The sequence below is a fragment of the Eschrichtius robustus genome, chromosome 16 (genome assembly GCF_028021215.1).
Source record: "Eschrichtius robustus isolate mEscRob2 chromosome 16, mEscRob2.pri, whole genome shotgun sequence".
In the NCBI taxonomy this organism is placed as follows: domain Eukaryota; kingdom Metazoa; phylum Chordata; class Mammalia; order Artiodactyla; family Eschrichtiidae; genus Eschrichtius; species Eschrichtius robustus.
Window position 1 is genome coordinate 19,225,976 of NC_090839.1, and position 25,865 is coordinate 19,251,840.

Below are 25,865 nucleotides of genomic sequence, written 5' to 3' on the forward strand. Positions count from 1 at the left end.
AAATTACATTCTTGTAGCTGGAAATAGGGTGGTGGTTACACAACATTGTGAATGTACTTAATGCCACTTAATTGTAGACTTACTAAAAATGGTTAAAATGGTAGGTTTTATGTGATGTATATTTGACCACAATTAAAAATGCTAACCTGGAGTTGGGATGAATGGGTTTAAATCCACCGGCTCCCCTCAGCTGGTAGCTCCCAACACTAAGCAAGGAGCTGGTGTCCTAGGTGGGACAGAACAGGAGTGGCCGGGGCGGCTGTGCCATCGTGGCGTCACCCTCTTCTGGCTGAGGGAGGTACCCGAGGGGACAAGGAGGGCCTGTCTGTCTGTCTGTAGCTGGTTTCTCGCAGCTTCCCGAGCCAGCCTCGACACCGGGGCCCCACCTGTAAGCATCGAGGGTGAGGGCCTCTCCGAACAGCCCCCCCGACAAATGAAGGGAGGGCATCGGTGGGACACACATTAGGAAGTAGACCAGCTGCTGCTGTGCGACAGCAGCGTTCCCTGGAGAGCCGGGGATGGGGAGGGCGGCGCACGGTGAGGGTTCCCGGCCCAGAGAAGTCAGGCTCCCGCCCCGGCTCCACGCCCCGGTTCGGGTCGTCCCTGGGTGGTCCCAGTGCCCCGCTGGGTTTAGCCAGCATCCTGTCCTCAGCCCGCATGCCCTTCCCCACCTTCCCTCGGGCTGGAAGGCAGGGAGGGGCTGGTGGGAAGGCCGGGGCGGTGGGATTAAGTCCCCAGATGTGGGAGGACGGGCCATCCTGGCGATGCATGCAGAGGTGACGGCCTGTGTTTTCTCCGCAGAAACTGACTGAACCGGAACCGACGGCTGTGAAGGCCTGGCCAGGGCGGCCGCCCTCCACGTGGAAGGGCCTGACCCCTCTCTGCTGCCATGGGCCGCTGCCGTACCCAGCCCGCCAGGCTCACACAGGTCTCCACACGGCCAAGCCTGCCGCCGCCCGCACCCAGCGAGCAGGGAGGAGCGTCTGTCAGTTCTCCCGCCCACAATGTAGGACCTTTCCTTTGCCTTCCAGTGGATAAATAGTTCAGATTTCATATTCATAGACACAGAATCAAGTTTTTAACATATAAATCTGCCTATACACATTTAATAAAACATCAGATTATAAACACTTCCATTACATAGAAACTTTGGTTAGCAAAGCAGTACATGGTCTTTTACATCATCTCTGGAAATGCCCCATGTCTGTTCTCTGGAGATCGCTGGGCTGCGTGTTCCCGCACCTTCCACGGTCAGGCCGGGGTTATCACACGCTCAGAACCGCACCTGCAACCGCTGGGGCCCCCTCTGCGCTCCTCCAGGAAGGCGGCACCTTTGAATAGACCTCTGCTCCTTAAGCGGTGACCAGCAACATTGCATAGCAGGTTTGCCTCGCCTTACGGGATGATCGGTGCAGAACCCGCTGTTACCCGCAGTTCAGAAAACTGACCGGTTATGTGATTAGTGTTTGATGCTTACCACTCTCGTAAGTTGTTACAGTAATTCTGCTTTTTCATGGGAGTTTGAATCATGGACCATAACTCTTCAGTGATCAGATCAACTAAAGAAACATTTGTTATTAAGCCTAATGTACTGACCTATGTGCCGCCTTTTTTTTTTTTTTCAGTCTAGACACGTTGAGAGGAAAATTGACAAGCGAAACAGGGATGGGGGATGGGAGTGAAGGCACACAGCCGCTGGGGCTCTCTCTGCCCTCTATCCACCCTCACTCCAGAGCCGTCTCTGGTTTGGGAAGGAAGGCCCACGCTCACCTGGTTAGACTGAGAGCTGGCGGGATTCGGGGACTTCTCGGAATTATCGGAGCCGGGTGGCCCTCAGCACAAAGACCTGCATGTGGGGTTCCCAGCAGAAGACCCAGAGTCCTCCTGGCCCCCGTGCCTGGGGCCTGGTTGGCATGCTGGACATCGCTGGACAGGTCCTTGTGAGGATGTTTTTAAAGTTCTATATTTATATCCCCAAACTTGGAAACAGGATCGCTGTCTACTTTAGCCTAACCCTCATTTCCATCTTTTTAATTGAGAAAAGTCACAGGAAAAGGTGCCTTTGAAACATTGAGAAACTTGCCTACAAAGCTGTGCTAAACGGTAAATCCCTATCTCCCCGAGACCGGCTGCCCTGAGAGCAGCAGGTAAAGAGGGGGCTGGCAAAGGTGCATCACCTCCCAGAAACCACCTGCTTCTCAGAGCACCAAGGCCTCGGAGACCCCAGAGAGAGGGCAGGGGCTTTGGGCAAGAAATACTGGGGGGTGGGGGCTGTTCGGCACGGTCCTTCTCCCCCACCCCGCCCCCCGGGAACTGGGCCGGGCAGGCACCTCGCGGGTTTGGCTCTGAGCACAGAGATGGGGGTCGCGCCTCCTGCCTCCAGGAGAGGCTTTTCTTCGTAAACCAAAAGCCCTTGCACCATTGTTCTTCTAAAGTGTCTCCTCTCGCTCGCCCTGTCCCGTTAGGGACCACCTCTTCTTTGTTTCAAACAGGTGACTTGTGAGGACTTGGCAAGTTTGGCAGCCTGTTTTTGTATCCTTTCCATATTTAGCCCCAAGGCCTCTTTGCGGAATTGCCCAGAATGGCGAGTGATTGCCTTCCTTCAGAGAACAGACACCTAGAACTTCTCCTGTAGTGGTTATGTACATGCAGATTAATTTATATGTATCCATATACAGCACAGATACTCGTTTGATGCTTTACTCGTGACGCGTACGCCTGACGTGGCACGTGGGTGTTGGGGAGAGCAGCCCGTGTCGGGGAGTTGCGGGGGAGGCCGGGGCGGCCCCGCGCGAAGCCACCTCCGAGTGTCCGCGACACCACCCTGCCGGCGTCACTCCCAGAGCCCTGCGTGCCCCGGCCGAGGGCCGTGTCTTTACAGAGGAGTTTCTTGGTTATTTTATTTGTATTCACGTCATTTACAACCCAAACAGCGAAACAGAAAACATAAATTACATGGTGGACAGGTTCACGCAGGACATAGGGCCCCGACCTCAGCACCAGCTCGTCCTTAAAAGGTGGAAGCGTCACGGTGCTGCCCGCGGGCAGGTTTTGCTCACAGGCGTCAGCCTGCCCGCTAGCCAGGGCCACCCCCCAAACGGTGAGACTGCCCAGGCTGGACAGACCCTCCTCCTTCCTTTGCTCTCGGACCCGAGTGACTAAGGAATGAGGCGATGGAGACAGAAATGGTTGGTTCATCGAGCAGGTGCCTAAAGGGACGTCGCAGCAGGTACCCAGGGCCCTGGGGGCAAAACCAGGAACACAGCCAACCGGCTACAGAGACGCAGGCACAGCAGCCCCGGAGCCGGCGCGTGCCAGAGTTCGGTGGGGATGCAGGACGGCCGCAGCCAGCCCCGTGGCCAGGGAGGTCACCACGGTTTGTGCCCCACCCAGGGTTAGACTGTGCTGCTGCCTTCAGGAGAGGGCAGTCTGTGGGCTCTAGAGTTGAGGGAAGTAGGGTGGGGTTAGTCTCTCCGAAAGAAAAAGCTTGTTTTGTAAGGTGACTAATCTTTCCCCTCTTCTCTGTATGCACTTGGACTCATCAGAGATGGTGAAATATGTCAGTGTTTCTTGTTGCCTGTGTCTTGTACATGTTTGGTTTATTATATTTTTTACATGGGGTTGTAGATCCAGTTTTAATAGGTGTGCCCAGATCACCATTCTGATAAAGGAAACCTGGATTTATGATACAGATACTTTGCATACTTTGATTACGTATATTAATTCTTGACTATTGAGGAGCTTTGTGATTTGGAAGGCGGGCTCTCGTTTTCCTGAGTCGTGGGCTCCTGAAGTGGAAAGCCTGGCTGGAGGACTCGTGGCACCTGGGGTGGGTGGCCCTGTATGACTTGGAGCTCCTTTTGCAGCCAAGTGCCCGCCCTGCTGTCGGGAAGCAAAGGTGGGAGGTGGGCGAGGGTCGGTGGTACCTGCAGGCTCCCGAATGCGCTCACGGCCCTGGGAGGCCGTCCCACCGGGAAGTCTCAGCATGTTCTCCAGGCCGAGATGTGCGTGCCATGGGCTTTGTCCTGCTCAGTCCGTGGTCCCGTGGCAGGTCCTGTGACAGCCCCTCTCCCCCGTGTGCCAGGCTGCCTTCCGCAGAGGCTTAGCATCGCCCTTTTAGTGCACCTCCTCACCCACAGCTCCCTGCTTGTGCCGCCCTGCCTTGGGCCCGGTTGCCTCTTGTCTTCCTGCGCTCTTCTCGGACCAGAATCCTCGGGTTGGAGTGGCTTTGTCTATTCAGACATCGCAGCCCAAGTGGATAAAGGCACTTTGCAGGAGAGGAGAACCAGCCAAGAAGAAAATCTTAAACAAACCAAACCTGGAGTTTGGGCTTTTCCTAAAGTTTCTTCCCCCTTTTTCCTCGCTCAGACTTTACCTGGGGCAGGTTATTGGTTTGACTCACCTTTTGTATTATGTCTAGATTGTCCTGTATCCCATTGATTGGCAAGGCTCAGTTATGTGCTGGAGAAGAAAAGTCCTCTAGACACGTAAAGGTCCGCGTGGCCAGCCCTTCCAGGCGGAAGCCGGCAGCCTGCCCAGGTCAGGAGAGTAACGGGGCTCCATCCTCCCCACTCCCACTGGAGGCCCCTCTCCAGCTCTCCTGAACCGGCTTCCTTCGCTTCCTTTCTCGGGAGCACAGGCCCTCCCAGCCTTCCTGCGCGGGACTGGGGGGCCATCTCCGTGTGACTGGGGGAGCACCTGCCCTCACAGAAGCTCCAACACCCAAAGAAGTGGGAAGTGTGGAGCCCATGCCCTCTCCTGAATGGGCCCCTCCCGGAGCAAGGCTTCAGTCTGTTTTGTCTCCTGTGGTCCATTCATAGTAGGCGAGCCGTGCAACAACGCTGGGGCTGAGGCGGCTGCAGGCAACCTCTCAACCAAGGGTTGGATGCTGACTTGGGCCGAGTGAGTGGAGGGTGGAGGTGGGGATCATAGAGCCGCTGGGCTTGCTGCCCGGCCCAGCTCTAGGTCTAGATGGAACCCACGGACCTCGGTTGGAATTCGTTTCTGCTGCAATCTGTGTGTGTTCCCAGTGCCGTCACGCTGGGGAGGGGGCCGAGGGCTGACGGCAGCTCCCCCAGGTTGACCCAGAGTCCGAGCGGGAGGAGGAGCAGGTGGAACGCTCCCCCGGAGGGGGCGGGAGGCGCGCTCTGTGGTTCTTCAACCCTGAAGAACCGGTGACTGGCCTGTCAATCCGGCCTCTCCTTTGCTTGGAGCCCCAGTCCTGCAGTCAGACTGGAGACCGACAGCCTGGACCCCGCGGGAACCAACCATCCTACCTGAGCAGGGGTGGGGGCCCAGAGTGGGGGGGTGAGCAGGCGCCGCTGACCCTATGGACAGGGGCGGGGCCAGCACCTGCTGCCTCGCGTTGTGACTATCCTATCTTGTGGTGTGCGGGACCGTGAGGATTCCTGCGTTGCTGTCCTGGGCCCCAGGCTTTCACAGCCCTCAAGCTGCTCGGGCCAGAGCCCCACGGGGTGGAGGGGCTGTCTTCCCTCCGGCTGCAGGAGTCTCTCCTGCTGCCCACTCGGGGCAGGTGGCAGGCGGGGACCTGAGAGGGGTCTGCGTGCTTACCTGCCGTGAGCGCCCTTTCCTGAATTCGGGAGCCGGGCTCCGCCGCGTGTGTGTTGAGTAGCTTTTCTTGGCTAATGCTTTATGACGTCTGTTCCTTCCCTTAATGAGTGGTTTGAAGGCCCCCGATGTGACCGGAGTTGGAGGTGGAATGTCTCGGGTGGAGGCCGTCTGGAGTCGAGGAGCACAGGAAGCTGCAGGCCCATGGTCTTTCTCAGGAGTTGGCGCAGAGCAGGCACCCGCAGAGGGGTGCCTGCTAATCCTGTAATTTGTGTTCAGAGAGAGACTGTCATTCATCCCCGGCCCCGGTTCCGGCCCGGCCCGGCCCGGCCCGGCCCGGCCTGCGGCCCTGTCCTGCGGTTTGCTGCAGACGTGGCCCGGAGAGCCAGCGCCACCCTCAGCGGATGCAGCCTGGTTGGCAGGCCACTGGGTGATGCGGGCGGGGAGGGGTGCTCGCCCCCCGGCAGCGGGTTCCCACCCTGCTCCCCAGCACCGCCTTGTTCAGTGCGTCGGGAGGGCCGGACTGTGCCATCGTTGTTGTTGGAAAGAGACCTTGTCCTCCCCCCCAACCACGTGGTTGACTGAAAAGGTACTGAGTGGCGCGGCCTTTGTGCAAGTCGGGAAGAGGTTGCCAGAGGCCTGCAGGTTCCTGGTTTTCTGCCACCCACTACCGGTCTGGTCTTCAGCTCAGACCCTTTGTTCCCTGAGGGCGAGGGTATCTATGGAAGGGAGGCTGGAGAGGGCAGGGGCAGCTGGCTTGTGGTGCGCTTCCCGTCTCCCGGAGACGCCGAAGCAGCCATCGTCTTGGTGCTAAGAGGCCACTGCCCGGCTTCTGTTTGTCCAGAGGGCCCCTCCTCCTGCAGTGGCTGCATGTGAGAGACCAAACCGAGAGAGAGGCACAGGCACACTTTGGCTGTCACCGGGCCTGGCTGGAAGGGGGTTCTTTGCCCTGGGGAAATGTTTTTAACAGAAAGATGGAACTTGCCTTTGGGCCGGGGCTGTGCCAGGGCAGGAGGGGTGGGCTGCCCTCTCCGGGCTGAGTCTCCGGGCCTCACAAGGTCCCCTGTGGGGATGCTGCTATTTCTAAGATGCAAATTGCACATTTCCTAGATTTTGTATCTGTGGATTTGGATAAGGGAGGGGAACAGGGACAAACTGCTTGTACAATTTGAAATGGGCCGAAATGGTACTGAAAATCTTTCGATTGCTCCTAAATAAAAAACGTAAACACATTTCTCATCTGCTGACTATTTTGTGGGGGAATCAAAGAAAGCTGAGAACACTTCTATCTCCTGATTTACCCTGTGGGCAAGACCCACAACGTGGAGGGGTGAGTGGGGCAGTTTCCCTCAGGCACTCCAGGAAAGTTCCAGCTCGCCCGTCTCGCACGCGCTGGTCACTGGAGTGCCTCCTTGGGGAAGGACGTGCAGCGTGGCAGAATTTATGCTGGACAAAGGGAAACTGAGTCAGACCTGGAGCCATCAGCCCTCTGGGAGGAGGGTACTGATAAGCTTGTCATTTGCTAAGGAGAGGGTGGCGAATATGTCTAAGGACTCTGGGGCCTTGAAGGAATAGGATTAAAGGCCAACTTCTAACGTTCAAAGCAATTGAATCTTGTTGGGGTGACGCTCAGGGCCTGTGCCAACGGGAGAAGGGGCCCCTGACAAAGCCCCTGGGGCGGGGACACACCAAGGCAGGACATCCAGGGGCACACCAGGCCCCGTTCCTGACCTGGCCCTCTGGAGGCCAGCTTAAGTCTTGGGGAAGCAGCTTTGTGCCGAACCTAAAAAGCAAGTACTCGGGAGCTAGACCAGCTGAGTGTGGAACCCTGAAGCCCGTCAGCTGACGCCGTGGTGGCTGCAGACACACACAGGCAGCAGCTCGCCGAGGACCCAACCGTGGACGACGGAGTGGGCAGCAGTGGCAGCCAGGGGTCACTGTGGGTGTCCTTGGGGCAGCTGCAGTGGCCTCCAGCAGGGAACAGAACCCCAGACTGACCCTGGAAGACCCACTGAGGACTCTCAGGCTGAGACAGGATTCGATCAGTTCAGCTGACATGGCCCGGAGGACGACCGCGTTCTGTTCCATGAGCTCGTTCGGTGGGGTGAGTGACCTGGTACTACTTAGCGTTGTTTTCTCGCCCAACAACAGAACCGAGGTGGTGAGAGATGATGAGCTCAAGCCGGGAGGCCAGTGAGTGTCTAGCCCTAGGCGCAGCCGTGGGTGATGACGTTCAGGTCCGGAGGGAGGCCCTGCCCTCAGCGCTGAGGACCACAGACCGTGGAGGGGGTCTCCCTGACCTGAGCCCTCTGCTCAGGCTGCGGAAAGCCCCTGTCCTTGTAGGCGGTGCTGTGTGCGCGTGTGGTGAGGCAGGCCACTCCCCACCGTGAGCCAGGACGTCCCATCCCCAGTGAGGGTCTCCCCCCAGTCCCCCCCACCACCAACACTGGGCCTCCTGGGTCATTCAACCATTGTCATGTCTGCAGGAATTCGAGGTGATGCTGATCTGTGCATTTGCTCCAATTTGCTGTCCTGCTTTCCACTAGGAAGAAGGATCAAGACACTTGCAGTGAAAGGCAAAGGCAGTCACTTGGCTATCGTAGGAGAGCCAGGAGGAGGTGTGTCTCAGGTCAGTGAGGCTGCCTGAGACAGCAGAGCCAGTAAAGGAGGGATGTCCTGGGAAAATGAAAGTGGTCTACACCCACAGCCAGGGAAGTCACGTGACGGCACGGATGGTTCCTTACCCAACGGCCAGCACAGAACCTCTTCCGTCACTGGTTAGAAAAGCTTTCTTCTCCTGCCCATAAGACTCTGGGAAAACACGGGTCAGGAAAGCCTGGGTTAATTCCCACCTACCACCTTCTTGTCCGAGGGAAAAGACCATCCTCCTCTGAGTCAGACCACAAAGCTCCAGGAAGAAAGCCAAGGGGCCAGCAAGAACCCGAGCAGGTGCGCTCCAGCTGATCTAGTTCAGAGACGACAGGAAACATTTTAAACTGTGATCCCTGTTCTCCAGGTGGATGGTACTCAGAGGGGGTCTACAATGGACCAGGACTGGCCCCAAATCTGAGAACTTGGGGAATGTATGTCTTGGTCTGATTTGTGATACAGAAAAGGGATGCTCTGAACTGACAACTAAATCCCCCTTGGGCTTGTCTTCAAAAAAATCTTGGCCTCTCCAAGGCCAGCGACCATGCTTGGGTACCTACCTGCATTATCACACCAGGGTGGTGTGCCAATGACCATTCTACCAACCAACCAACCGATTACACTTACCTGCGTCTTTTCAATGACAGATCTTCTCAGGCTTCCTGGGCTGGCTTACTATTGCCTGTCCCCACGCATCCATCAGGCAGGCAGCTCTTTTCTCTGTACAGCATAATTTTCAATCCACACCAGCACAGCCCATTACAAAAACAGCCACAGGAAGGGAAGGGCAGGGCCCATTAAACCGTGTTCTAGGCACAGAGATTTTGTCTGCAAGCTACAGAGGCAACCAGAGTGGCACCCAGAAATGTACGTTTGAATGCTTTTTTTTTTTTCTTTTTTAAGGCGAGGTTTCTGCGGAACTGGGAAGGGGACTCTGGTTGCTTCCTGGTCACCGTGAAAGCTGGCTGCCCACGGAAACCTGGGCTTGCTCACAGGCAGGCTGCACTCTATGCTGCCACACCCTCAGTGGAAGAGCTGGAGGAGGGCGTGGCCACACACCTCCCCGTAGCCCAGAGGGAAGATCTGCTGGACCTGGGAAGTGAACAGGAACTCCTCACCTGCTTCTACTGCAGAATAACCACCAGGCAAGCATCCCTAGGTGACAAGTCTCCAGGCAGCAGCAGGCTTTGCCGAGCCTCCAGAAGAACACACAAGTTAAAGGGTAAAGGACATGAGGATAATTTATCTGGCAGTTAGTTAGATCTTAAGAGGGCAACAGAGCTAGCAAACGGCCAGCCCTGCGCCCAGGTGCGGTCAGCGGGTTTGCGTGAGCTGAATGCTGGCTATGCTGAAGCACCTTCACGCCCACGGGCCTGAACCCCGGCCTCTGTCCTCCCCAATCTTCCATCGCCTTCCTTGGGTCTTCTCACCAGCTCGACAGAAACTGCCATTGAGTGCAGCAGTGAGTGACCTTCAGCACCCAGCTGCCTGTCCCCCGTGAGGCCGGCAGCTCCTTAATCCCTCTTTCCTTCCTGAGGGAAAGCATCCTGTGTTCTCCTTGCCTTTAAAGAAACCTCCATCACCAGAACAGGCTTTGCTCTGTCTTCTCCTCCCCACTCCCCCCACCCCGCCTCGCCCATTCCTGACGGTGCTTAACATCCCAAACCAACCCCTGCCAGCAGGGCAGGCAGCCCACCACTGCTCTCCTCTCAGACGCTTCCCTCCAAGGGTGGGGAGCGGGAGGAGCAAAACGTCATTACAATACCATCGAGAAGGAAAATAATTCTATTTTTTAAAGTCCTTTTCAGAAGGAAAGCTTTTCCAATAAAATTTAAAATTTTTATTAACATTTAAATTATAAACCAAACGTTGGCAACCATATATAGACATGTTTGCTATGGACAGCTGACTGTGAGGTCATACTTTCAAATACAACTTCAGAATTAGTTTAAATAAATCAATACGTTTTCTCAGAAATTGTATAATTTCCTTCGGTTTACAGTCCATGATATGGAAAGTTTAATATAATGTTAAATAATTTACCGTCTATCCTAAAAGTAAGCTATAGAAAACTGAATCACTATTAGGATTGAGTAACAACAAGGCTTTAACGGCTCAGTGGTTCTTCTGAAGAGTATATATAAATCTTGAAAAGGTAACACTGTTTGTTAGTTGAGCTGTAAAATCCGTAAAAATAACAGTTCTGCCACAGTGCAGATAAAAGTTCGTTCATTCTGCTTCCTCAATCCCCTCACCAAGCAGCTTTCAGGTCAAAGTGGAAGACGTAGAAAATCATACATCCTATGTGAAGTAATGAAGATCGTGAGAAATAGAGTGTGCAAAAAATAAACTTTAAAATTCCATACTCCAACATCATGTACGTCTATTAGCAAACAGGATTTGATTGATTTCACAAATACTTGAGATCATCTCAGACAGCATCCCCTTGCACTGTCATCCGGCAGATTCAGATCCAAGGTCTTTCGATGCAACAGGGAAAGTGGTCTTCAGTCTGATTTGGGGTTCGCAGCCAGCCTGCTGGGGCTGCGGAGGGTGCCTTGCTGAGGGAGGACACGTTACTTGTGTGCAGGAGTTTCCTGAACGTACGGGGACAGTGCCCAGCTTGACCGCTGCCTTGGTGACCGGCTTTTCCATTCTGGCCCCACTGGCGCCGATCGTCCTGACCGAGCTGTCGCCTCGCTGTGGATCTCGGGGGACGTGGCGTGAATGCAGGCACGTCCTCGCTGACCACGCGGGAGGAGTCGCCACCCAGCACGTCCAGCGCCCAAACAGGTCCACCCTGGTGAGCGGGTGCTTCAGGCTTGCGTCCAGGCCGCAGGCAGGTGGCACCACAGCCCAGCACGTCCAGCCCCGGGGCCCTCGTCCTCCCGTGGCCCCGAGGTGCTGCTGTGGCCTTGGGCACGTCGTCACTGTCCCCGCTCCAGGGGGCACCCCAGGGCTCGGCCTCCTCCGCTGGCCCTCTCGGGGCAACCCTCCGCAGCCCAGCTGCCCAGTGCTGCTATGTTCCCACGCGGCCCCGCGTCTGTCAGGCTGGGTGATGCTCCTGGTCGTGGGCAACGTGCCCTTGTGCTGTGTCCTCCTCTCCAGGCAGGCTCTGTGCTCCTCCGCCCTGGCTCCAGGGCCGAACTGCGGGAAACACCTACCCTCCCTCCCTTCCCGGCTGTGGTTTTAAAGCTACAGGACTATGTAAACTTCGTCGCCCTAGCCCAGCAAAGCTGCTCCTCCTTCCCTCCTCTCAGGGATGTCAGTGGCCCCTCAGAGCCTCCCGTGCTGCCGGCTGAGGCAGCCTCTCTCTCTGAGAGGCTGCGGCCGTGGTCCTGGTCCCACAGATGGAAGGCTCCATCTCCAGAAGGCGGGGCCAGATGTGTGTGCTTAAATGTGAGACACAGTACAGTTTTTGCCTTCACCCAGAGCTGGGGCATGGAGGCCCCGAATAGTGAGTGATACATTTCATTAACGGCATGCTTTCCGTCTAGCGTCCACTGCTGGAAGCCAGGCTCCAGGTGGCAAGGCCAGGAAGGCTGCCACGCAGGCAGCTTTCCAGGAACCCAGTCCACGGCCCTCCGTGAGGTGCATAGCACCCGCTGCTCTCAACGAGGCTGGGGCACAGCTAGAGGCGGTTGTCTCCATTGACCCGAGTCCTTCGCGGGGCCCTGGACAGAAGGGGAAGAGTGTCCTTACCAGCAGCGGGCCTTGCAGCCCAGGGGAACAGCCCACAGGCCAACAGGAGGTAGAGAAACCGAAGGCGGATCAGCCACTCCTTCCCGTCTCTCAGGCCCCCTCCTCCAGGCTGCACACTGGCCACCTCGCCTCTACCCCCTCACCTTCGTTCCCGACTGTCAAAATGGTCGGCGAGATGCTCCTGGGAGATGCGGAAGTCCTCAAATGGCTGCTGGTAGCGAGCTTCGAAGGAGCCTTCCCGGGCCCGGCCGTGAAACAGCTGGCCCGAGGTGTCGCAGCCCCGCTCCCGCAGGGACGCACCCCCAAAGGGACTGAGGTCGCCATTCTCCTGCTTCAACAGGGGCAGATGCACAGGGGGTCAGTGGCTGCCAGGCCCCCGGTGAGGCTGGGCCCAGCACTTGCCCTGCCCCACCTGGCCGCAGGTACCTTGGCAGGGAAAACGTCGACCTTGACGAGCAGGGAGGCCAACTCCAGGTCCTCACTATAGTTGTTCTTCAAAGGCACCGCTCTGTATCCTAGGAGGAGAAAGCCTGGCCCTGAGCCCAAGGGGGAGGCGAGCAAAGCCCCCTCACCCACAAGCCGGATCTCGGGGGGGGGGGGGCACAGTCTCTAGGAAGGGTCCTCACCTGTCTTCAGACCCTTCACCGGGAAGGTAGCCTGAGCCAGGAAGTTCTGGTCACTAAACATGTCTTCCTCATACACCACAAAGCGCAGGAAGGCGAATTCGGGGTTACTGATCTGGAAGTGGAAGGGCTTGGCTGGCCACATGGGGTTCAGTCCATTGTCCACTGCGAAAGCAAGGGCAAAAGGCCTCAGGCCACTGCCAGGAGAGGACGGATCACAGGTGCGGAGAGGCCTTCAGTGCCCTGGAGGATGAGGACGGTGAGCGGGGAGAGGAGACTCACCCACAAACTCCGTCTTCTGCTTGGTGCTGTCATACTCAGCACCGGCCACCTCAATCTCCACGAAAGGACACACGATGCCTCGGCCATTCTTCGGCAGATGCCGGGCCCCCAGCACCTGTAAGGCAGGCAAAGATGGGCCCAGGATGGTCCTTCCAACTCATGCCAAGTCCCCACTACCCAGAGGAGGCAGTGCGCCCTCTGCTGGGTCCCAAGGACACTGCCCACCAAGTCCCTCAAGCCATCAGGGCTCTAAGAGCAGCTGCCGCAGCAAAAGTTCATTTGAAGAAGTCCTAGCCTTAACCAAAATTTTCACGTGGGTTTTTGCAATCAACTCCACACGAAATCCAAGTCTATTTTAACATGAAAATTTTAAAATTACTTCCCCCTAGAACAAAAAAATAGAGAGCTCCTCTCCAGGAGAAACCTGGCTCCCCCCACGCTGTCCTCACTCCTCCTCCAAGACTGCACAGGCCCCACACCTGAACCCCACAGCACCAAGCTGCCCCTATCACTGCTGCTCACCGGGGGCCTCAAGGGCGCGACTGCAGAGCAAGCCCCGGGGCCTCGAGGGGCGGCAGGGGGCCTCCGTCTCACTCAAGCCCCGTTCCAGGAAGTAAGTACCATCTAGTCAATTCCTGCCGGTGGGCCGCTAGCTCACCACTGGCACTAGCTTCCTGCCTGTCTTCTGCCCACTCCTGCCAGGCGGTGGCTCTCCATGGCTTGGCCTTACTGGATAGCCTGACTCCTTAGTGCCAATAACTGTCCACATTTAGCCAGCTGCCTCCAGCCTGTGCTGGTCAGAGCCCAGCCCCATGGGGGAGGCTGGTAGCTACACGCCCACCTCAGAAGACAGTTACATCTTCCTCGAGCTCCAGGACAGTCCAGTGCCCCCCGCCCCATGGCGTTAACCAGCACCCCGGCCTTGATGCTGGAATGAGCCCAGCAGAGCGTCCCCTTCCCACCTCGATGCAGATGGCACACGGCTCCAGCCCGCGGAGGCTGCTCTTGTCAAAGGGGTCGAAGGCCTCGTCGCGCATGATGCTCGGCTGCAGCACGTAGCCACAGTGCCCGCCGGCCAGGAAGAGGGCCTGGTTCATCTGCATAGGCTTGTCTGGAAGAGCCGGGTTACAGTGGACTCCAGCCCAGCCGCCCGGCAGGACCCCGCCCCACGGGCCACCTCCTCACCTGGGGTCTGGAAGTTGAGGGCCACCAGCTGACTGCCACAGATCCACATGGGCAAGGGGTCGTAATTGGAGGAGTCCAGCCGCTGGCCCTTGGGGTAGATGCGGGAGAGCTGCAGCCGGTTGTACTGGAGGAACTTCTTGCCTTTGGCCTTGTTCACGTACTTCTCAGCCTTGGTTTCCGGGAAGGACGACATGTCCCGGTAGCAGGCGCGTTCTGTGCCGATCTCTGGACCAAACAGGGAGAGCGCTCACAGAACCCGCCCACCCGGGCGCTGCTGGGGGCCAGACCCCCACACTGCCCCTGGGCCAGACCCTTACTCTCTTCGTCGAAGGGAACAGGCCGGCAGTAGACGACAAGCTCGGAGAGCTCCAGGGCGATCTTCTTCCTCCGCTCCATCATCTTCCCCTCAGTGAGCTGGTGACACACAGGCCCTGAGCCCAGGTGGGACCCCTCCCTCGCCACCGCCAGGAGAGGGAAGCCCCCAGCCACCTGGGGCATGCCCACCCACACCTTCCAGACCCTACTGTCTGTCCCCAGTCTCACCCCAGAAACGTCCTCTCTCCTCCCTGCCCCTCCAAGACTTAGGAGGGTGGAATCCTCACCACCACCCGGGCCCCAGTGACACCCCAGGGCCCTGAGCTGGATGCACCCGCAGTGATGCTGTGACCATTCAGTACCCAAGCCTCCATCAGGCACACAGGCCGCCTCCCCGTTTCCTTGTGTCCTCGCTGGGGACTCGGGCTTATCTTCTGTGTCCTAAGGACCGTCGTCCTTCCACCCGCCCTGGCCCAGAAGCCTCACCCCTTAGTTCCCCTCACTCAACACAACCACCTACTACTCGCTGTGGCCAGACTTCAGCTACGGAAGCCCATTCACAAGTGCCCCCGTCCTGTCCTCTGACCCCTGGAGGCCCACTTCCTTCCAGAAGGGGCTCCTATTCTCAGACTCTTCCTTCCCCTCTCAGCCCAGACCTCAGGATCCATCCCTTCAACCACCTGGTCCTTCCTGCCTTGTCCTTCTGGGCCCTGCTCTGACAAAATCCTCAGCACCCAGCCCTCTCGGCTTGGCTCGTGGGAGTCCTTTCTCCAAAGCAGCCACAGGTGTGTACTGCGGGCCTTCCACCCCACCCCAAATGACCAGGGTGGCATCGAGCAGGAGCTCCCACACCCTGGCGAGCACTTCCTCCTCTGTCCCAGGCTCAGAGGAAGAGCCTCCCTCCTCCAGAGGCTGGTCCTTCCGACCCAGCTTGGGCTCCGCGTTCTTCCACCATCCTGCCCCGCAGAGGCTGTGCCCTTGCCTTCCACGCTCTGTGATGCCCACTGCCATCCCACCCAGCCACGACCTGACACGGCTGCTACCAACTCCAATGGGCACTTTCAGGTTCTGACCCTGCCTGTCTGCTCTGCCGCCCTCCACACATCAGACGCCCCCCCGCCTCTCCTTCTTGAAACCTACATCCTCGAAGGTCACGCCCGGTTCCCAACCTATACCACCTCATCCCTAAGCCCCTGGGCACCCACTCCTGCTTCCAGCCCACGACCTGTCCTCTCACCTCTGCCCTTGGTATCCAAAGGCCCACTGAGCAGGGCCACTTGGACATCCCACAGGTACCTCAAACTCAACATGCCATACCGCTGACCACGTGTGTTTCCTCCGATCCCTGCCTAGCGGTGGGGGCGGGGGCTGCCCACCCGGGGCTGCCCCACTGCTCCGAGGGCCACCGGCAGGCTCTCACCCTGGCATCGGCGGTCTGGGCCACCTCCCTGATCTTCTTCACCCAGTCCTGCAGCTCCTCCTGTGAGTCGGCAGCCACATCTAGGGACCAGTGTGCCACCGATGCCATGCTGATGGAGAAGACGAAGAGCCGGTTGTTCTTGCCCTCAGGACGGATGGCTGGGAGGGAGGGAGAGGAGTGCAGAGCTGGGGACAGACGTGCCTGAGTCCCCACTCCGCACCCCGTGAGGAGGCGGCACTGCTCTGCCAGGCCTGCCTCACAGCTGAGGACGCTGTAGCCCAGCAATGAGTCGCCGCCACCCCAGGCCGCGTGCCCCTCCCCACCCTGTCCCCAAGCCTCCGTCACACCCACGGACCAGCCCATCAGGACTGTGGGCGTCAGCTCGCCAGCGGCACCGTCCACAGCGCCTGCGCGGGGCGAGCACGCAGGGGTCAAGGCCAAGGGTGAAGAAGGGAGCCTGGGCGTCAAGAGGGCATCCAGGAATGGGGAGAGCTCAGGGTGAGGGCAGCCCTAGGGGTCTGGCCATCGGCTTTCTCCCTTGGGGCCTGAAGAGGGCCACCAAGGACTGCGGACCCTAAGGGGCAGAGAAAGGGCTGGGGGCTCACCTATCTGACAAGCCGGCACATCCAAGACCCCCCGCAGCAAGTCCCCCAGGGGGCTGTTCTCGTCCAAGTGCTGCGGGAGGCAAAGCCCACGGACGGTCAGCAAGCCCACTGTGCCCACACACGGGAAATGCATCTGACACGCGGGCGTGTGAACGCACGAGCGTGGCCCACGTTCATCAGAGACTGCGGCCACGGCGGGGCAGACGGGACTGCACGTGAGGGGCTGTGCTCGCGCAGGCACGCTGACCCTGCCCGTGGTGGCGTGTGCACAGGAAGGGAGTCTGGGGACGGGAGCCCCGTCCCACCAACGGGGCTCTGGTCTCACCTCCCTCTCAGGCTCCAGGGCCGCAGGGCTGACCATCTCCTCTACGTAGTTTGACGGGAACCACAGCTGCTTCTTCCCACCATAGTCACCACGCCACCTGGGGAAGCCGCAGCATGCTGACCCCTAGCAGCCACCCCAAACCCCCCAGAGGAGAGCAGCCCTGCAGGTGCACCTTGGGGCCCATGCGGGCCCGTGCCGCCCAAGCCCCTCTCACTGTCCACGCCGCCGGCGCCCAGGATGCCTGGCCCCGCACCACGGGCTCTCAGCCGGCTCACCAGCCTCCTTCCTGCTTCTCCACGTTCTGGATAATGGCGCTCTTGGTGAAAGTCAGCTCGTCCTCTCTCTGGGCCTTGTAGTCGAAGAGAGCTTTGACGGCGCACTGCGGGGAAGAGAAGCACCGGTCAAAGCAGACAGGCCCTCCCACTCCTCTCCTGACCTGCGGCCTCACGTGTGCACGCACATGTGCACACACGTGTGCACGCACGTGCGCTGGGGCTGCCCAGCTGGGGCTCAGGCACCACCGCCAGTGACCCAGCCTCACTACCGTCCTCAGCCCGGGCCTGTGGGAGGCTCCAGGTCAGATGGGACGGGAGAGCAGGGCCTCTGCTAGGGAAGCTCCTCAGGGTCCAGGGAGAACCTTGCAAGCTCCTGCCCGGGGCCCCAGGAGCCAGGCCAGGAGGCTAGGAAGGGAGTGTCTGCGGGTGCTGAGTGCCTCCTCTGGGACTGGAAGCCTTGCGGTGTGCCTGGGACCCCATCATTCCTCATCTGCAAAGTAGGAGAAGGAATCTTCTCCCAGGCTCCCTGGCTGCTGAGGAAAGGGGGTGAGGAAAAGGGCACAGCTCCTTACCCCTTAGAAAAAAGCCCTGACAGAGCTCCACAAGGTGAGGGAGGGAGGGAGGGAGGGGCAAAGAACACCGTCTTCTGGCCAGCATGCCCCACCCCCACCCCACTGCCCCCAGGGAGAAAACGGGGGTCACCGGGGAGCAGTCTGGAAGGGTCGGTGCTGACCCCCAGGGACGGGGCTGGGGAGGGGTCGGCCCTGGGAGAGACGCGGTCGTACACCAACCGCACACCTCTCACCCCCTCTCGGGCCTCGGAAAACCACAAACACCACTTCTCCCCGAAGGGCCCTGAGCAGAGAATGCAAGCCCCAGGCAGCTAGAGACGCTCCCCAGCTGCCTGCGCCCAGAGCCCGAGGCTGCACCTTGAAAGTCGGCATGGGGTTCGCCTCCACGTAGAAGCCGGGGTTGCGGCCTTCATACAGGGCCCCGTAGTCGGGCTCCTGGAAACAGGACAGAAGGGGCTTTGTTAACGCCCAGAGGGGAAAGTGGCTGCTGGCTTCCGTGTCCCCTCCTCTCCTCACCGGGCCAAGTCTGCCGCCTTCACGCACCTGGTCCGCCAGGGTCCCCCAACCTCAGGGGCCTGGCCTCACCCCTCCTCTCTCTGCCCTCGCGCCCACGGCTCCAAAGTCTCGGTTCCTGAAGCCCCCCTGCGTCTGCCCCAGGCCCCCAGCATGCTTCTCTCACACCCCAGCCCCAGCAGGCGGCAGCCCTCGCCTAGGCCACCCAGGTCCAAGGACAAGAGTCTCAAGTGGACCTTCTGCGCTGGACCCCTTCCTCTTCCCCAGGGCCACACCCCTGGCCCAGAGCCCTTGTGGCTCCCGCCCCACAGCCCTGCCTTCCTCCCTCACTGGTCTCCCTCCACAACCGTGCCTCTGTAGCCTACGCGCCCCTGCCCTGGGGACAGAGTCTGGTCTGCGCCCAGCCCTGGGCAGACCCTCTCCCTGTGTGAGCTCTAGGACCTCCGCATCCCACATCCTGGCCCACGGGGATCTCTCTGCTTGGACGCCTGCCCCCACCTCTTCACCCAGCCAGCTCGTGCCTGTCCTTGTAGACGCCACTCAGAAGCCACTCCCTCCAGGATGCCTTCCTGGCTCCCAGCTGGGCTAGCTGTCCCTCCCAGCAGCACCGCAGCCCCCCGGGCCTCTCTGCTCCCCACATCCACAGCACCCTGGGACCGTCAGGTGCAGCCTGCCCCGCCCTGCCTCCCAGGCTCTCACCGCTGTGCCGATCTTCTCCAGCGCCTCCTCGTTGATGGGATAGCGTAGCTTCATCTTGCGGTACAGGGGGTGCTTCTCGTAGTAACTGACGAGGTCCACGAGGCTGTCAAACTCTGAGTTGCCCAGCATCACGGTCTGGCCCTCCTGCTGGACGCGGCAGTGCTTGATCTTGCCCTCAGCCCTGGCAGGGACCGAACAGCCACACAGGGTCAGGGCAGCCCGGACCAGGCGTGCCCGCACCGCCCCAGCCCCCCAAGGGCACCCCCTCACCGGAAGGAGATGGCGTATGAGTTGGGCTCATTCCGTTTCCGCACCAGGAAGGCCCCGTCCCGGGGGACGCGCATCAGCATGTGCTCGGCCTGCGCTCTGGTCAGGCTCGCGTGGTACCACCTGTGGACAGGCCCGAGTCAGCCCCGGCCACCACCCCCGGGTTCCTGCCCCGTCCCCGTCCCCTCCCTCACTCTTTGCTCTCGTGGGCGTTGGTCTGCGGGACGGGTTCTGAGAGGCGCATCTCAAATTCGTTGCAGCGCAGGGGCACCTGCTGGTAGTGTGTGATGAGGTCATAGAGTGAGTCGAAGACGAGGTTGTCTGTCAGGAAGAACTTGGGGGTCCCTGCGTCCTGCCGGGAGTGGATCCGGCAGTGCTGGACTTTGCCGTTCCGCCTGAGGGGACATGGGGAGGCAGTGAGCAGCAGGCCAGGCCACACGCCACGCTCCACCCGCGGCGAGGCACCAGGCCTCAGGCAGGAGACGCCCTGAGGACGGCTCAGGTGGGGGCGGACCTCTAGGGGTTCTGCACTAACTACAAGTGCGTGTGTGCGTGACGCACTGTGGGACCTGGCCACCCCTGCCAGCGTCGGATCCACGTGTGCATGCGCTGGGAGGGTTACCAGAAGGAGAGGGTGTAGTCGCCCACGAAGGTCTCGCTCTCGCGCACGAGGAAGGAGCCGTCGGGGGCCCCGGTCTCGATGCAGTACTCCGTGAGCAGGCGCTCGGCGATGTGCCGCCCGTCCCGTCCCGCCCCGAGCTTCCCGTGAAACCACTTCTCATTGGAGTGCAGCTCTGTGCTGCCACTGGCCTGCAAGGCAGAGGGCGACGGCAGAGACACTTGGTGACTCTGACCCCAGCCCGGCCCCCGGCCCTGGGCCAGCCCCTCACCTCCTTGGGCTCCTCCTCGTCCTCGTTGCCCTGGTCACTGCTGGTCTCCTCGGAGTAGTAGATCTTGCTACTGGTCAGAACGAAGTAGTGGGGATACCACTCCTGGAAGAGCCGGGAGCAAGGCCTGTGAACAGAGCCCCCTCACCACCCTGCCCCCCAGGCCCAGCCAGACCCAGCCAGGCCCAGCCCTCACGTGATTCACGGGGTCCTCCAGGTAGAGGATGCCGTTCTTGATGGAGTTGCTGATGTCGTTCTCAGAGTACATCACGGACGTAGGCACCTCTTCATAGGCACTGCCCTCAGCCAGCTTCTTGTGCTGTGGGGGACAGGCCACGACGTGGCTTCCCAGGCCCAGGCCCGGAGCCCGACCTCCTCACCCAGGCCTGGACCCACAGCTAGAGTGGAGGAGTGGGGCCCCCAAAGCCCTACCTTGATGAGGATCTTCCTCTTGAGCTGGCTGGGTGAGGGGAGCCCGTCAGCAGCAATGTCCACGGGCTTGGTGAGAAGCGTGTCCCCGAGCACTTTCTTGAAGTACTGGGCCATGTTCCTCTGCTGGGCGATGCTGCAGTGGTCCTCGATGGACAAGATGACCGGGTACCTGCAGGGTGGGGGACCAGCGCATAACACAGATCCTGCAATTCCAAGGGCTCACGGCTCAGACGCTCACAGAGTGAGGTGTTAGGAGCCTAGGGCCCAAGGTCCTTTCTAGAGGGGAGCCACCGCAGAGAAGAGGCAGGCCCTGGCCACTGTAGGGGGTAGCAGAGGGGTCTAGAGAGGCACTTTCGGGTGCAGCAGAAACCAAGGGCTGGGACTGTTGCAGACAGGTGTCCCCAGAGTTGATCTCGTCATGGCGGCTGCCCCAGCAGCAAAGAGAGACATCCTACACCCAAGGGCAGGAGAGGTGACAAGCAGCCTCCAAATTTAGCTACTGGGGGACCCCGATGACCCCCTCAGTGAGGTGGGAGAGACTAGTGACCACGTGTTGCGGGGAACAATAGGAACTGCAGAGTGAGACACAAGGAGCACAGACAATTCTCTGGGTTGTGACGGGAAAGGAGCTGGCAGGACAATGGCCTTGCGAGCCCAGGTTAAGGAATTAATTTTTGAGGATGAGAAGAGCTTGACTGTGCTCCACAGGCTGAGGAGAAGGACCCACGGAGCGAGCAGGTGGGCCAAGCGTGCAGGAAGTGAATGGCTCGGGAAGGGCTGGCTCCAGCAGGTGGCAGGAGGCGGAAGGCAGGGAGGAGGGCAGCGCATTCAAGGGGACCCAGGAGAGAGCTGGAGCCGAGCCATGCCACTCACTCTGAGGCCACAAAGGCATGCTCCTTGATGGTGTGCAGGACGTCTGAGAACTTGATCTTGGTGGTCAGGGTGTGTCCGTGGTAAATGACTGGCATCCCGTCTGGACCGTCCCAGCAGTCCACTGGGGAGCAAGGTGACCAGAGTCAAGCGGGCAGGCCTCCCCCGCCCCCCTCCCCCCGCCTAGCCCCCACGCACACTCGATGCAGCGGCAGCCCATCCGCAGGCAGCGGGCGTAGGCTTCCAGGGAGGACTCGCTGGAAAACTGGTCCCCGGTCAGGTACCTGGACAGGGAAGCAGGGCGGGGTGGTCAGGCGAGACCCACCTCCCGGGGTCGGGCATGGGCCAAGGGAGCCACTCACGTGTTGTGCGAGGAAGAGATCCAGTAGTGGGACAGGGGGTTGTTCATGGTGTCGGGGCACACGGCGTCCAGCTGCGAGTTCCATATGCTGTTCTCCTTGGAGAACAGGAAGGTGACAAACTGCCCAGGAGCAAATGCGAAGAGAAGAGAAGATGAGCCCCTACCCTGGGCCACGGCACAGGGTGACATGGGAGAGAGTGCTCAATCCAGGTCGGGGGCACGACGGACTGCGGGAGGGACCCGGCCGGGCTCCAGCGGGCCTGTCTGCTCCCTGATTCCCTGATGGAGGCTGAGGGGCAGGGCTCACCTCGTCCAGGAAGAAGTAAGGCTCCTCGATCTCTCGCAAGGGGTCTCGGAGGAAGCTGAGCATGAACTCCTGCACCTGGAGCCGGTCGACAGCCCACAGCTCCTGATGGGTGGGAGGGTGGGGCATGTGAGGGGCCTCCATCCCGTGGTGAGCCCAGCCCCTCTCAGCCGGCACCCTGGCCCAACCCCAGCCCAGTCCTACCCCCTGGTACTCGAGAAGGAACTGCTGGAACTCAGGAAGGGACACCCGGCAGAGCTCCGGCCGCTCCCCCACCCTGCAGGAGAGAAGGGAAATGCCTGGCGGCCGGCTGGCTAGCGTGGGCCACAGACAATGAGGGGCCCCTGGGAAGGCAGGGCCCAGCTCCCGGCCAGCACAGCCGCCCGGAATGGGCCAGCAGGGCTCCCCTGCTCCCGCTGCCTCCCACCTGCATTGGGAATCAACCAGGGGAGGGACGAAGGGGCCCGGGGAGAACCCCACCTCCCCACTTCAAACCAAACCTCAGGGCACTGGCTTCCAGGAAGGGGAGGTCCATCTGCAGGAGACAGAACCAGGTCAGCACGAGAGCCCCTGGGAGGCCACGTGGGGAAGGGGCTCTCAGGAAGAAACTCTGGGGCAACAGAAAGGGGCAGGCCTCACGAGGAGAAGAGCTGGAGAAATGGCACCTAATCGCCCCCAAGCAGGGCAGCAGGGCTGAGGCAAGCGGGGCTGGGGTGGGAGAGCAGGGCAGGGGCGGTGGGGGGCAGGTGGCTCATGCACCGTCTTCTGGGCGCTGTACATGAGGCTGCGGTACAGCTGAGCAAACTGCCCGTAGGTGATGTCGCTGGTGCGCTGCTCCAGGTCCTGCGAGGCAGAGCGGGACTTCCCGTCAGGCCTCCCGCAGGGCTTGGGGCAGCCGGCCTCCCCACCTGCCTGCAGACGGCCCACCGGCCCTTACCGTCAGCCGCTCTCGGAGGAAGCGCATGTTGGGGACCCGGTAGTTGACCTGGGACAGCATGTTCTTCAGGTCCTTGGCTGATATACTGAGGAAACAAGGACATCGCCAGTGGCCTCACCCCACCTCTCACGACTTCTGACCTGTGGGCTGAGTCCACCTGGGGCTGAACAGGTAAACAACACTAGTCTGGGACTTGCAGTCCTGACGGTGAGGCTGGCTCAGAACCATGGGGTAACCAAGGGAGGTCCCGTCCTTTCTCTGGGCCTCGGTCTCCTCAGCTGAGCAAAGGAAAGTCTAGGATTCTGGCAAGGAGGGGTCACCAGGCTCAGTAAAGTGGGTCAGGACGGGGAAAGGGGAGCCCATCTTCGGGCCGCCCTCCCACCAGTACCACTCAGCCCACACGTCTGGGCCCTCAGCTCTCCCAGGGACAGAGAGAAGCAGCCACTACTGTGGGGCCTCCAGGCTCCTTCCACCTCACTCTCAAACTCCCCGAGAGGGGCAGGCAGCTCACAGGACTCCCGCCCACTGCCCCTGGGAGTCGGGGCCTCCGAGGGGAGGAGGGGGAAGATTCTTCTCAGCCCAATACCACTGCTGGCAATGGGGCACACTCCCGAGGTCTGATAGGGAAGCACCCCTGCCCAAGAATGGCACAGAGGACGATGCTGTGCCTGGCAACAGGATGAAAACAATTGGGAGAGGGAGGCCTTCTTTCCTGGGAGGTGGTGGCAGGGAGGGGAATGTGGGCACCCCTCCTTCTCTTGCCCAAGGGCCTGGCAGGCAGCACCAAAACTCCCAGAGGGGTCCAGCCCTGCCCTGGGCGGTCCTGCTGTCTATCAGCCAGTGCTGTTCAGCAAGCGCTTGCCTGGTCTCAGTCACCCAGGGTGGGGCCGTCAGGGTCCTCACTGGGCAGGTTAGGAAACTTGCTGCGTCATCAAGCTTTCCTTCTGTGGACTCCTTGCCATCAGCATTACACGCAGATTGTTACCACTCCCCCCAAAACACCTGTCTGCCCTGCTTCCTCTCCAGCCACTGCCCCTTCTCTGTTCCTCTTCACAGCAGTGCCTTAAAGGAGAGACCCAGGCTCCTTTTATTTCCTGAACCCCATCCCCACTGTCCACTGCCTGCCTCAAGGTCACCAACGACCTCTGTGCTGTCAAGTCCAAGGAGCACCTCTCAGTCATCCCCACACGTGACAAGGCCTGGCACAGCTGACCACCCCGCTCTTCCCTGGGCTTCCGGGGCTCTACACCCTCCGGTTTTCCTCTTAACTCTCGAGCAGCCACTTCCCTTGGCTGGCTCCTCTCCTCACCTCCCCAGTCCCCAGTGTTGAGCAGCATGGGCCTGGGATCAGCCACCAGCCTCCTTCTCTCTTCTTGCCAAGGTTACCCCCAGGAATCTCCAGCCTCGTGGCCTTCCAAATCACCTATGTGCTCCTCAGGTACCAGCTCCAGCCTGACTTCTCCCCTGAACTCGTTCTACGCACCTGCCTGCTCAACATCTCTACCTGAACATCTAAGGGCATCACAGGACTTCACCCACTCAAATCTGCACCTCCCACGGCCTTTCCCATCTCAGTCAATGGCAAGTCCACCTTTCCAGATGCTCACGCCAAAAAGCTTTTTACCATAAACCTCAACTCTCTCTCTCTCTCACCCCAAAATCAGTTAGGAAATGCTATTGGGCTCTATCTTCAAAATACAGCCCAGCCAAAATCCAACCCCTTCCTAATACCCCACCCTGACCCAGTCTTCTTCACCCAGAGCGTTAGAGTTGCTCCCTGAGTTCTCCACTCCACCTGCCCTGGACTCTCCAAGCACAGCTAGCAGTTCTGTGCAACTGAACCCGGGTCACATCATGCTTCTCTTCAACACCCTCCGTGGTGTCCACCTCTCTCCCAGTCAACGGTCCTTCTCATCCATCACCCAGCTTTTGTCTTGCACCTCTCTGTAGCCCCTCTGGTAGTCATACCATGGCCTCAAAGCCGTGAGCTTCAAAGCACCGCCCCCCCTACACTACAGGACACTCAGAGCCAGTTCTGCACCGCCTGTCTCTGCCCACAGTGGCAGGGCACGTGGCTTACTGTCCCTGGCCTCTCCCGCCAGCTCGCACAAAGCCATCAGGGGGCTTTCTGCAGGAAGCTCCTTGTGCCAGAACCGCCAGCCCACCCTGCTTGAGGCAGGTCCTCCGGTTCTCCAGGCAGCTGCCTGAAGGTGGGCTATTGCTCTGGCGGTCCCAACCCACCCTGCTGGGCTAGAGCCACAGAGCAGGACCCACCGATCCTCACGATTCCGGTCCACTGAGTAGAACTGCTTCCGCAGCCACCTGGAGGGAGAGAAGCCCGAAGTGAGGCCCAGGCTTAGGGAGGAGACCAGCAGGCGGGCTCTGGGCACAGAGGCCTGAGTCCCTGCCCTGCTCCCTAGAGCCCGACGCCCCAACCCTAACCACGTCTGGGGGGGTTCTTACCTCTCAATCTGCAAGGGTGTGGCCGCCTGCAACGTATCCTCCATCAGCCAAGTCAGGCCCTTGATCCACATGTTCACTTCGTCCTCAGACGTAGCTATGAGCAAGGGGTAAAGAGCTGAGCCTGGGGCCAGGGGCTGTTCCCCTTAACTCCTCCACCTCCTCCACCTCCTCAGCTCCCACCTTGTAGGCTCAGGGTCTTCAGGCGGAATTCCATTCCATACAGGATGACAAAGCAGTGCGACTGGTCCGGTCGAAAAGCAGGATCCTCTTGGTAGCGATCGAAGTCCCGTGAGGTCTTCCCTGGGCGGATCTCCTTGATTTCTCGAATGTCAACTAGGAAGGCAGGGAGGAGGTCAAGGTCAGGCTGAGGTCTCTCAGGGTCAGCACTGAAACGAGGGCAGCCTGGTCTCCCCACTCATTCCCACACTCTCCTCATGGAGGACCACAAAGAGAGACCCCCCCAACCCCGGGAAGAGGGGCAGAGTCAAGACCACTCAGTCTTACTGGGGGACAGAAGAGAACTAGGCTGAGTCTAAGGACAGGGCTCTGCTAAAAGCTGAGCGTCTGCGGACACAGGAATCTCCGTCCCGTGTACCTTCCCTCGCTGACAA

The 25,865-nt window shown here is 59.8% G+C and overlaps 2 protein-coding genes across 5 annotated transcripts in view; one reads left to right on the forward strand and one right to left on the reverse strand.

Annotated features, from left to right (window-relative positions):
• Positions 1 to 6,800, forward strand: part of ZHX3 (zinc fingers and homeoboxes 3) — a 138,453-nt gene extending 131,653 nt beyond the window's left edge. For all 3 annotated transcript variants that reach the window (XM_068565732.1, XM_068565731.1, XM_068565730.1), the window contains one exon: positions 802 to 6,800. In XM_068565732.1, coding sequence (XP_068421833.1) covers positions 802 to 812 — 11 coding nt within the window. In that variant the 3' untranslated portion in view covers positions 813 to 6,800. The remainder of the gene's footprint in view (positions 1 to 801) is intronic.
• A 3,234-nt stretch (positions 6,801 to 10,034) lies between these two features.
• PLCG1 (phospholipase C gamma 1) overlaps positions 10,035 to 25,865 on the reverse strand; it is a 34,891-nt gene continuing 19,060 nt past the window's right edge. Inside the window, exons 2-32 of one of the 2 annotated variants that reach the window (XM_068523957.1) lie at positions 25,435 to 25,587; positions 25,255 to 25,348; positions 25,066 to 25,113; positions 22,792 to 22,876; positions 22,614 to 22,697; positions 22,355 to 22,389; positions 22,059 to 22,131; positions 21,858 to 21,959; positions 21,552 to 21,670; positions 21,388 to 21,473; positions 21,193 to 21,313; positions 20,320 to 20,488; positions 20,084 to 20,206; positions 19,891 to 19,992; positions 19,623 to 19,810; positions 19,195 to 19,395; positions 19,004 to 19,123; positions 18,734 to 18,914; positions 17,879 to 17,956; positions 16,950 to 17,053; positions 16,675 to 16,771; positions 16,350 to 16,419; positions 15,745 to 15,902; positions 14,327 to 14,423; positions 14,010 to 14,234; positions 13,787 to 13,935; positions 12,825 to 12,939; positions 12,546 to 12,707; positions 12,346 to 12,434; positions 12,063 to 12,247; positions 10,035 to 11,891 (exon numbers count right to left, since the gene is read on the reverse strand). In XM_068523957.1, coding sequence (XP_068380058.1) covers positions 11,849 to 11,891; positions 12,063 to 12,247; positions 12,346 to 12,434; positions 12,546 to 12,707; positions 12,825 to 12,939; positions 13,787 to 13,935; positions 14,010 to 14,234; positions 14,327 to 14,423; positions 15,745 to 15,902; positions 16,350 to 16,419; positions 16,675 to 16,771; positions 16,950 to 17,053; positions 17,879 to 17,956; positions 18,734 to 18,914; positions 19,004 to 19,123; positions 19,195 to 19,395; positions 19,623 to 19,810; positions 19,891 to 19,992; positions 20,084 to 20,206; positions 20,320 to 20,488; positions 21,193 to 21,313; positions 21,388 to 21,473; positions 21,552 to 21,670; positions 21,858 to 21,959; positions 22,059 to 22,131; positions 22,355 to 22,389; positions 22,614 to 22,697; positions 22,792 to 22,876; positions 25,066 to 25,113; positions 25,255 to 25,348; positions 25,435 to 25,587 — 3,656 coding nt within the window. In that variant the 3' untranslated portion in view covers positions 10,035 to 11,848. Of the gene's footprint in view, positions 11,892 to 12,062; positions 12,251 to 12,345; positions 12,435 to 12,545; positions 12,708 to 12,824; positions 12,940 to 13,786; positions 13,936 to 14,009; positions 14,235 to 14,326; positions 14,424 to 15,744; positions 15,903 to 16,349; positions 16,420 to 16,674; positions 16,772 to 16,949; positions 17,054 to 17,878; positions 17,957 to 18,733; positions 18,915 to 19,003; positions 19,124 to 19,194; positions 19,396 to 19,622; positions 19,811 to 19,890; positions 19,993 to 20,083; positions 20,207 to 20,319; positions 20,489 to 21,192; positions 21,314 to 21,387; positions 21,474 to 21,551; positions 21,671 to 21,857; positions 21,960 to 22,058; positions 22,132 to 22,354; positions 22,390 to 22,613; positions 22,698 to 22,791; positions 22,877 to 25,065; positions 25,114 to 25,254; positions 25,349 to 25,434; positions 25,588 to 25,865 lie in introns of both variants that reach the window. The other variant, XM_068523956.1, reaches the window with a different exon arrangement.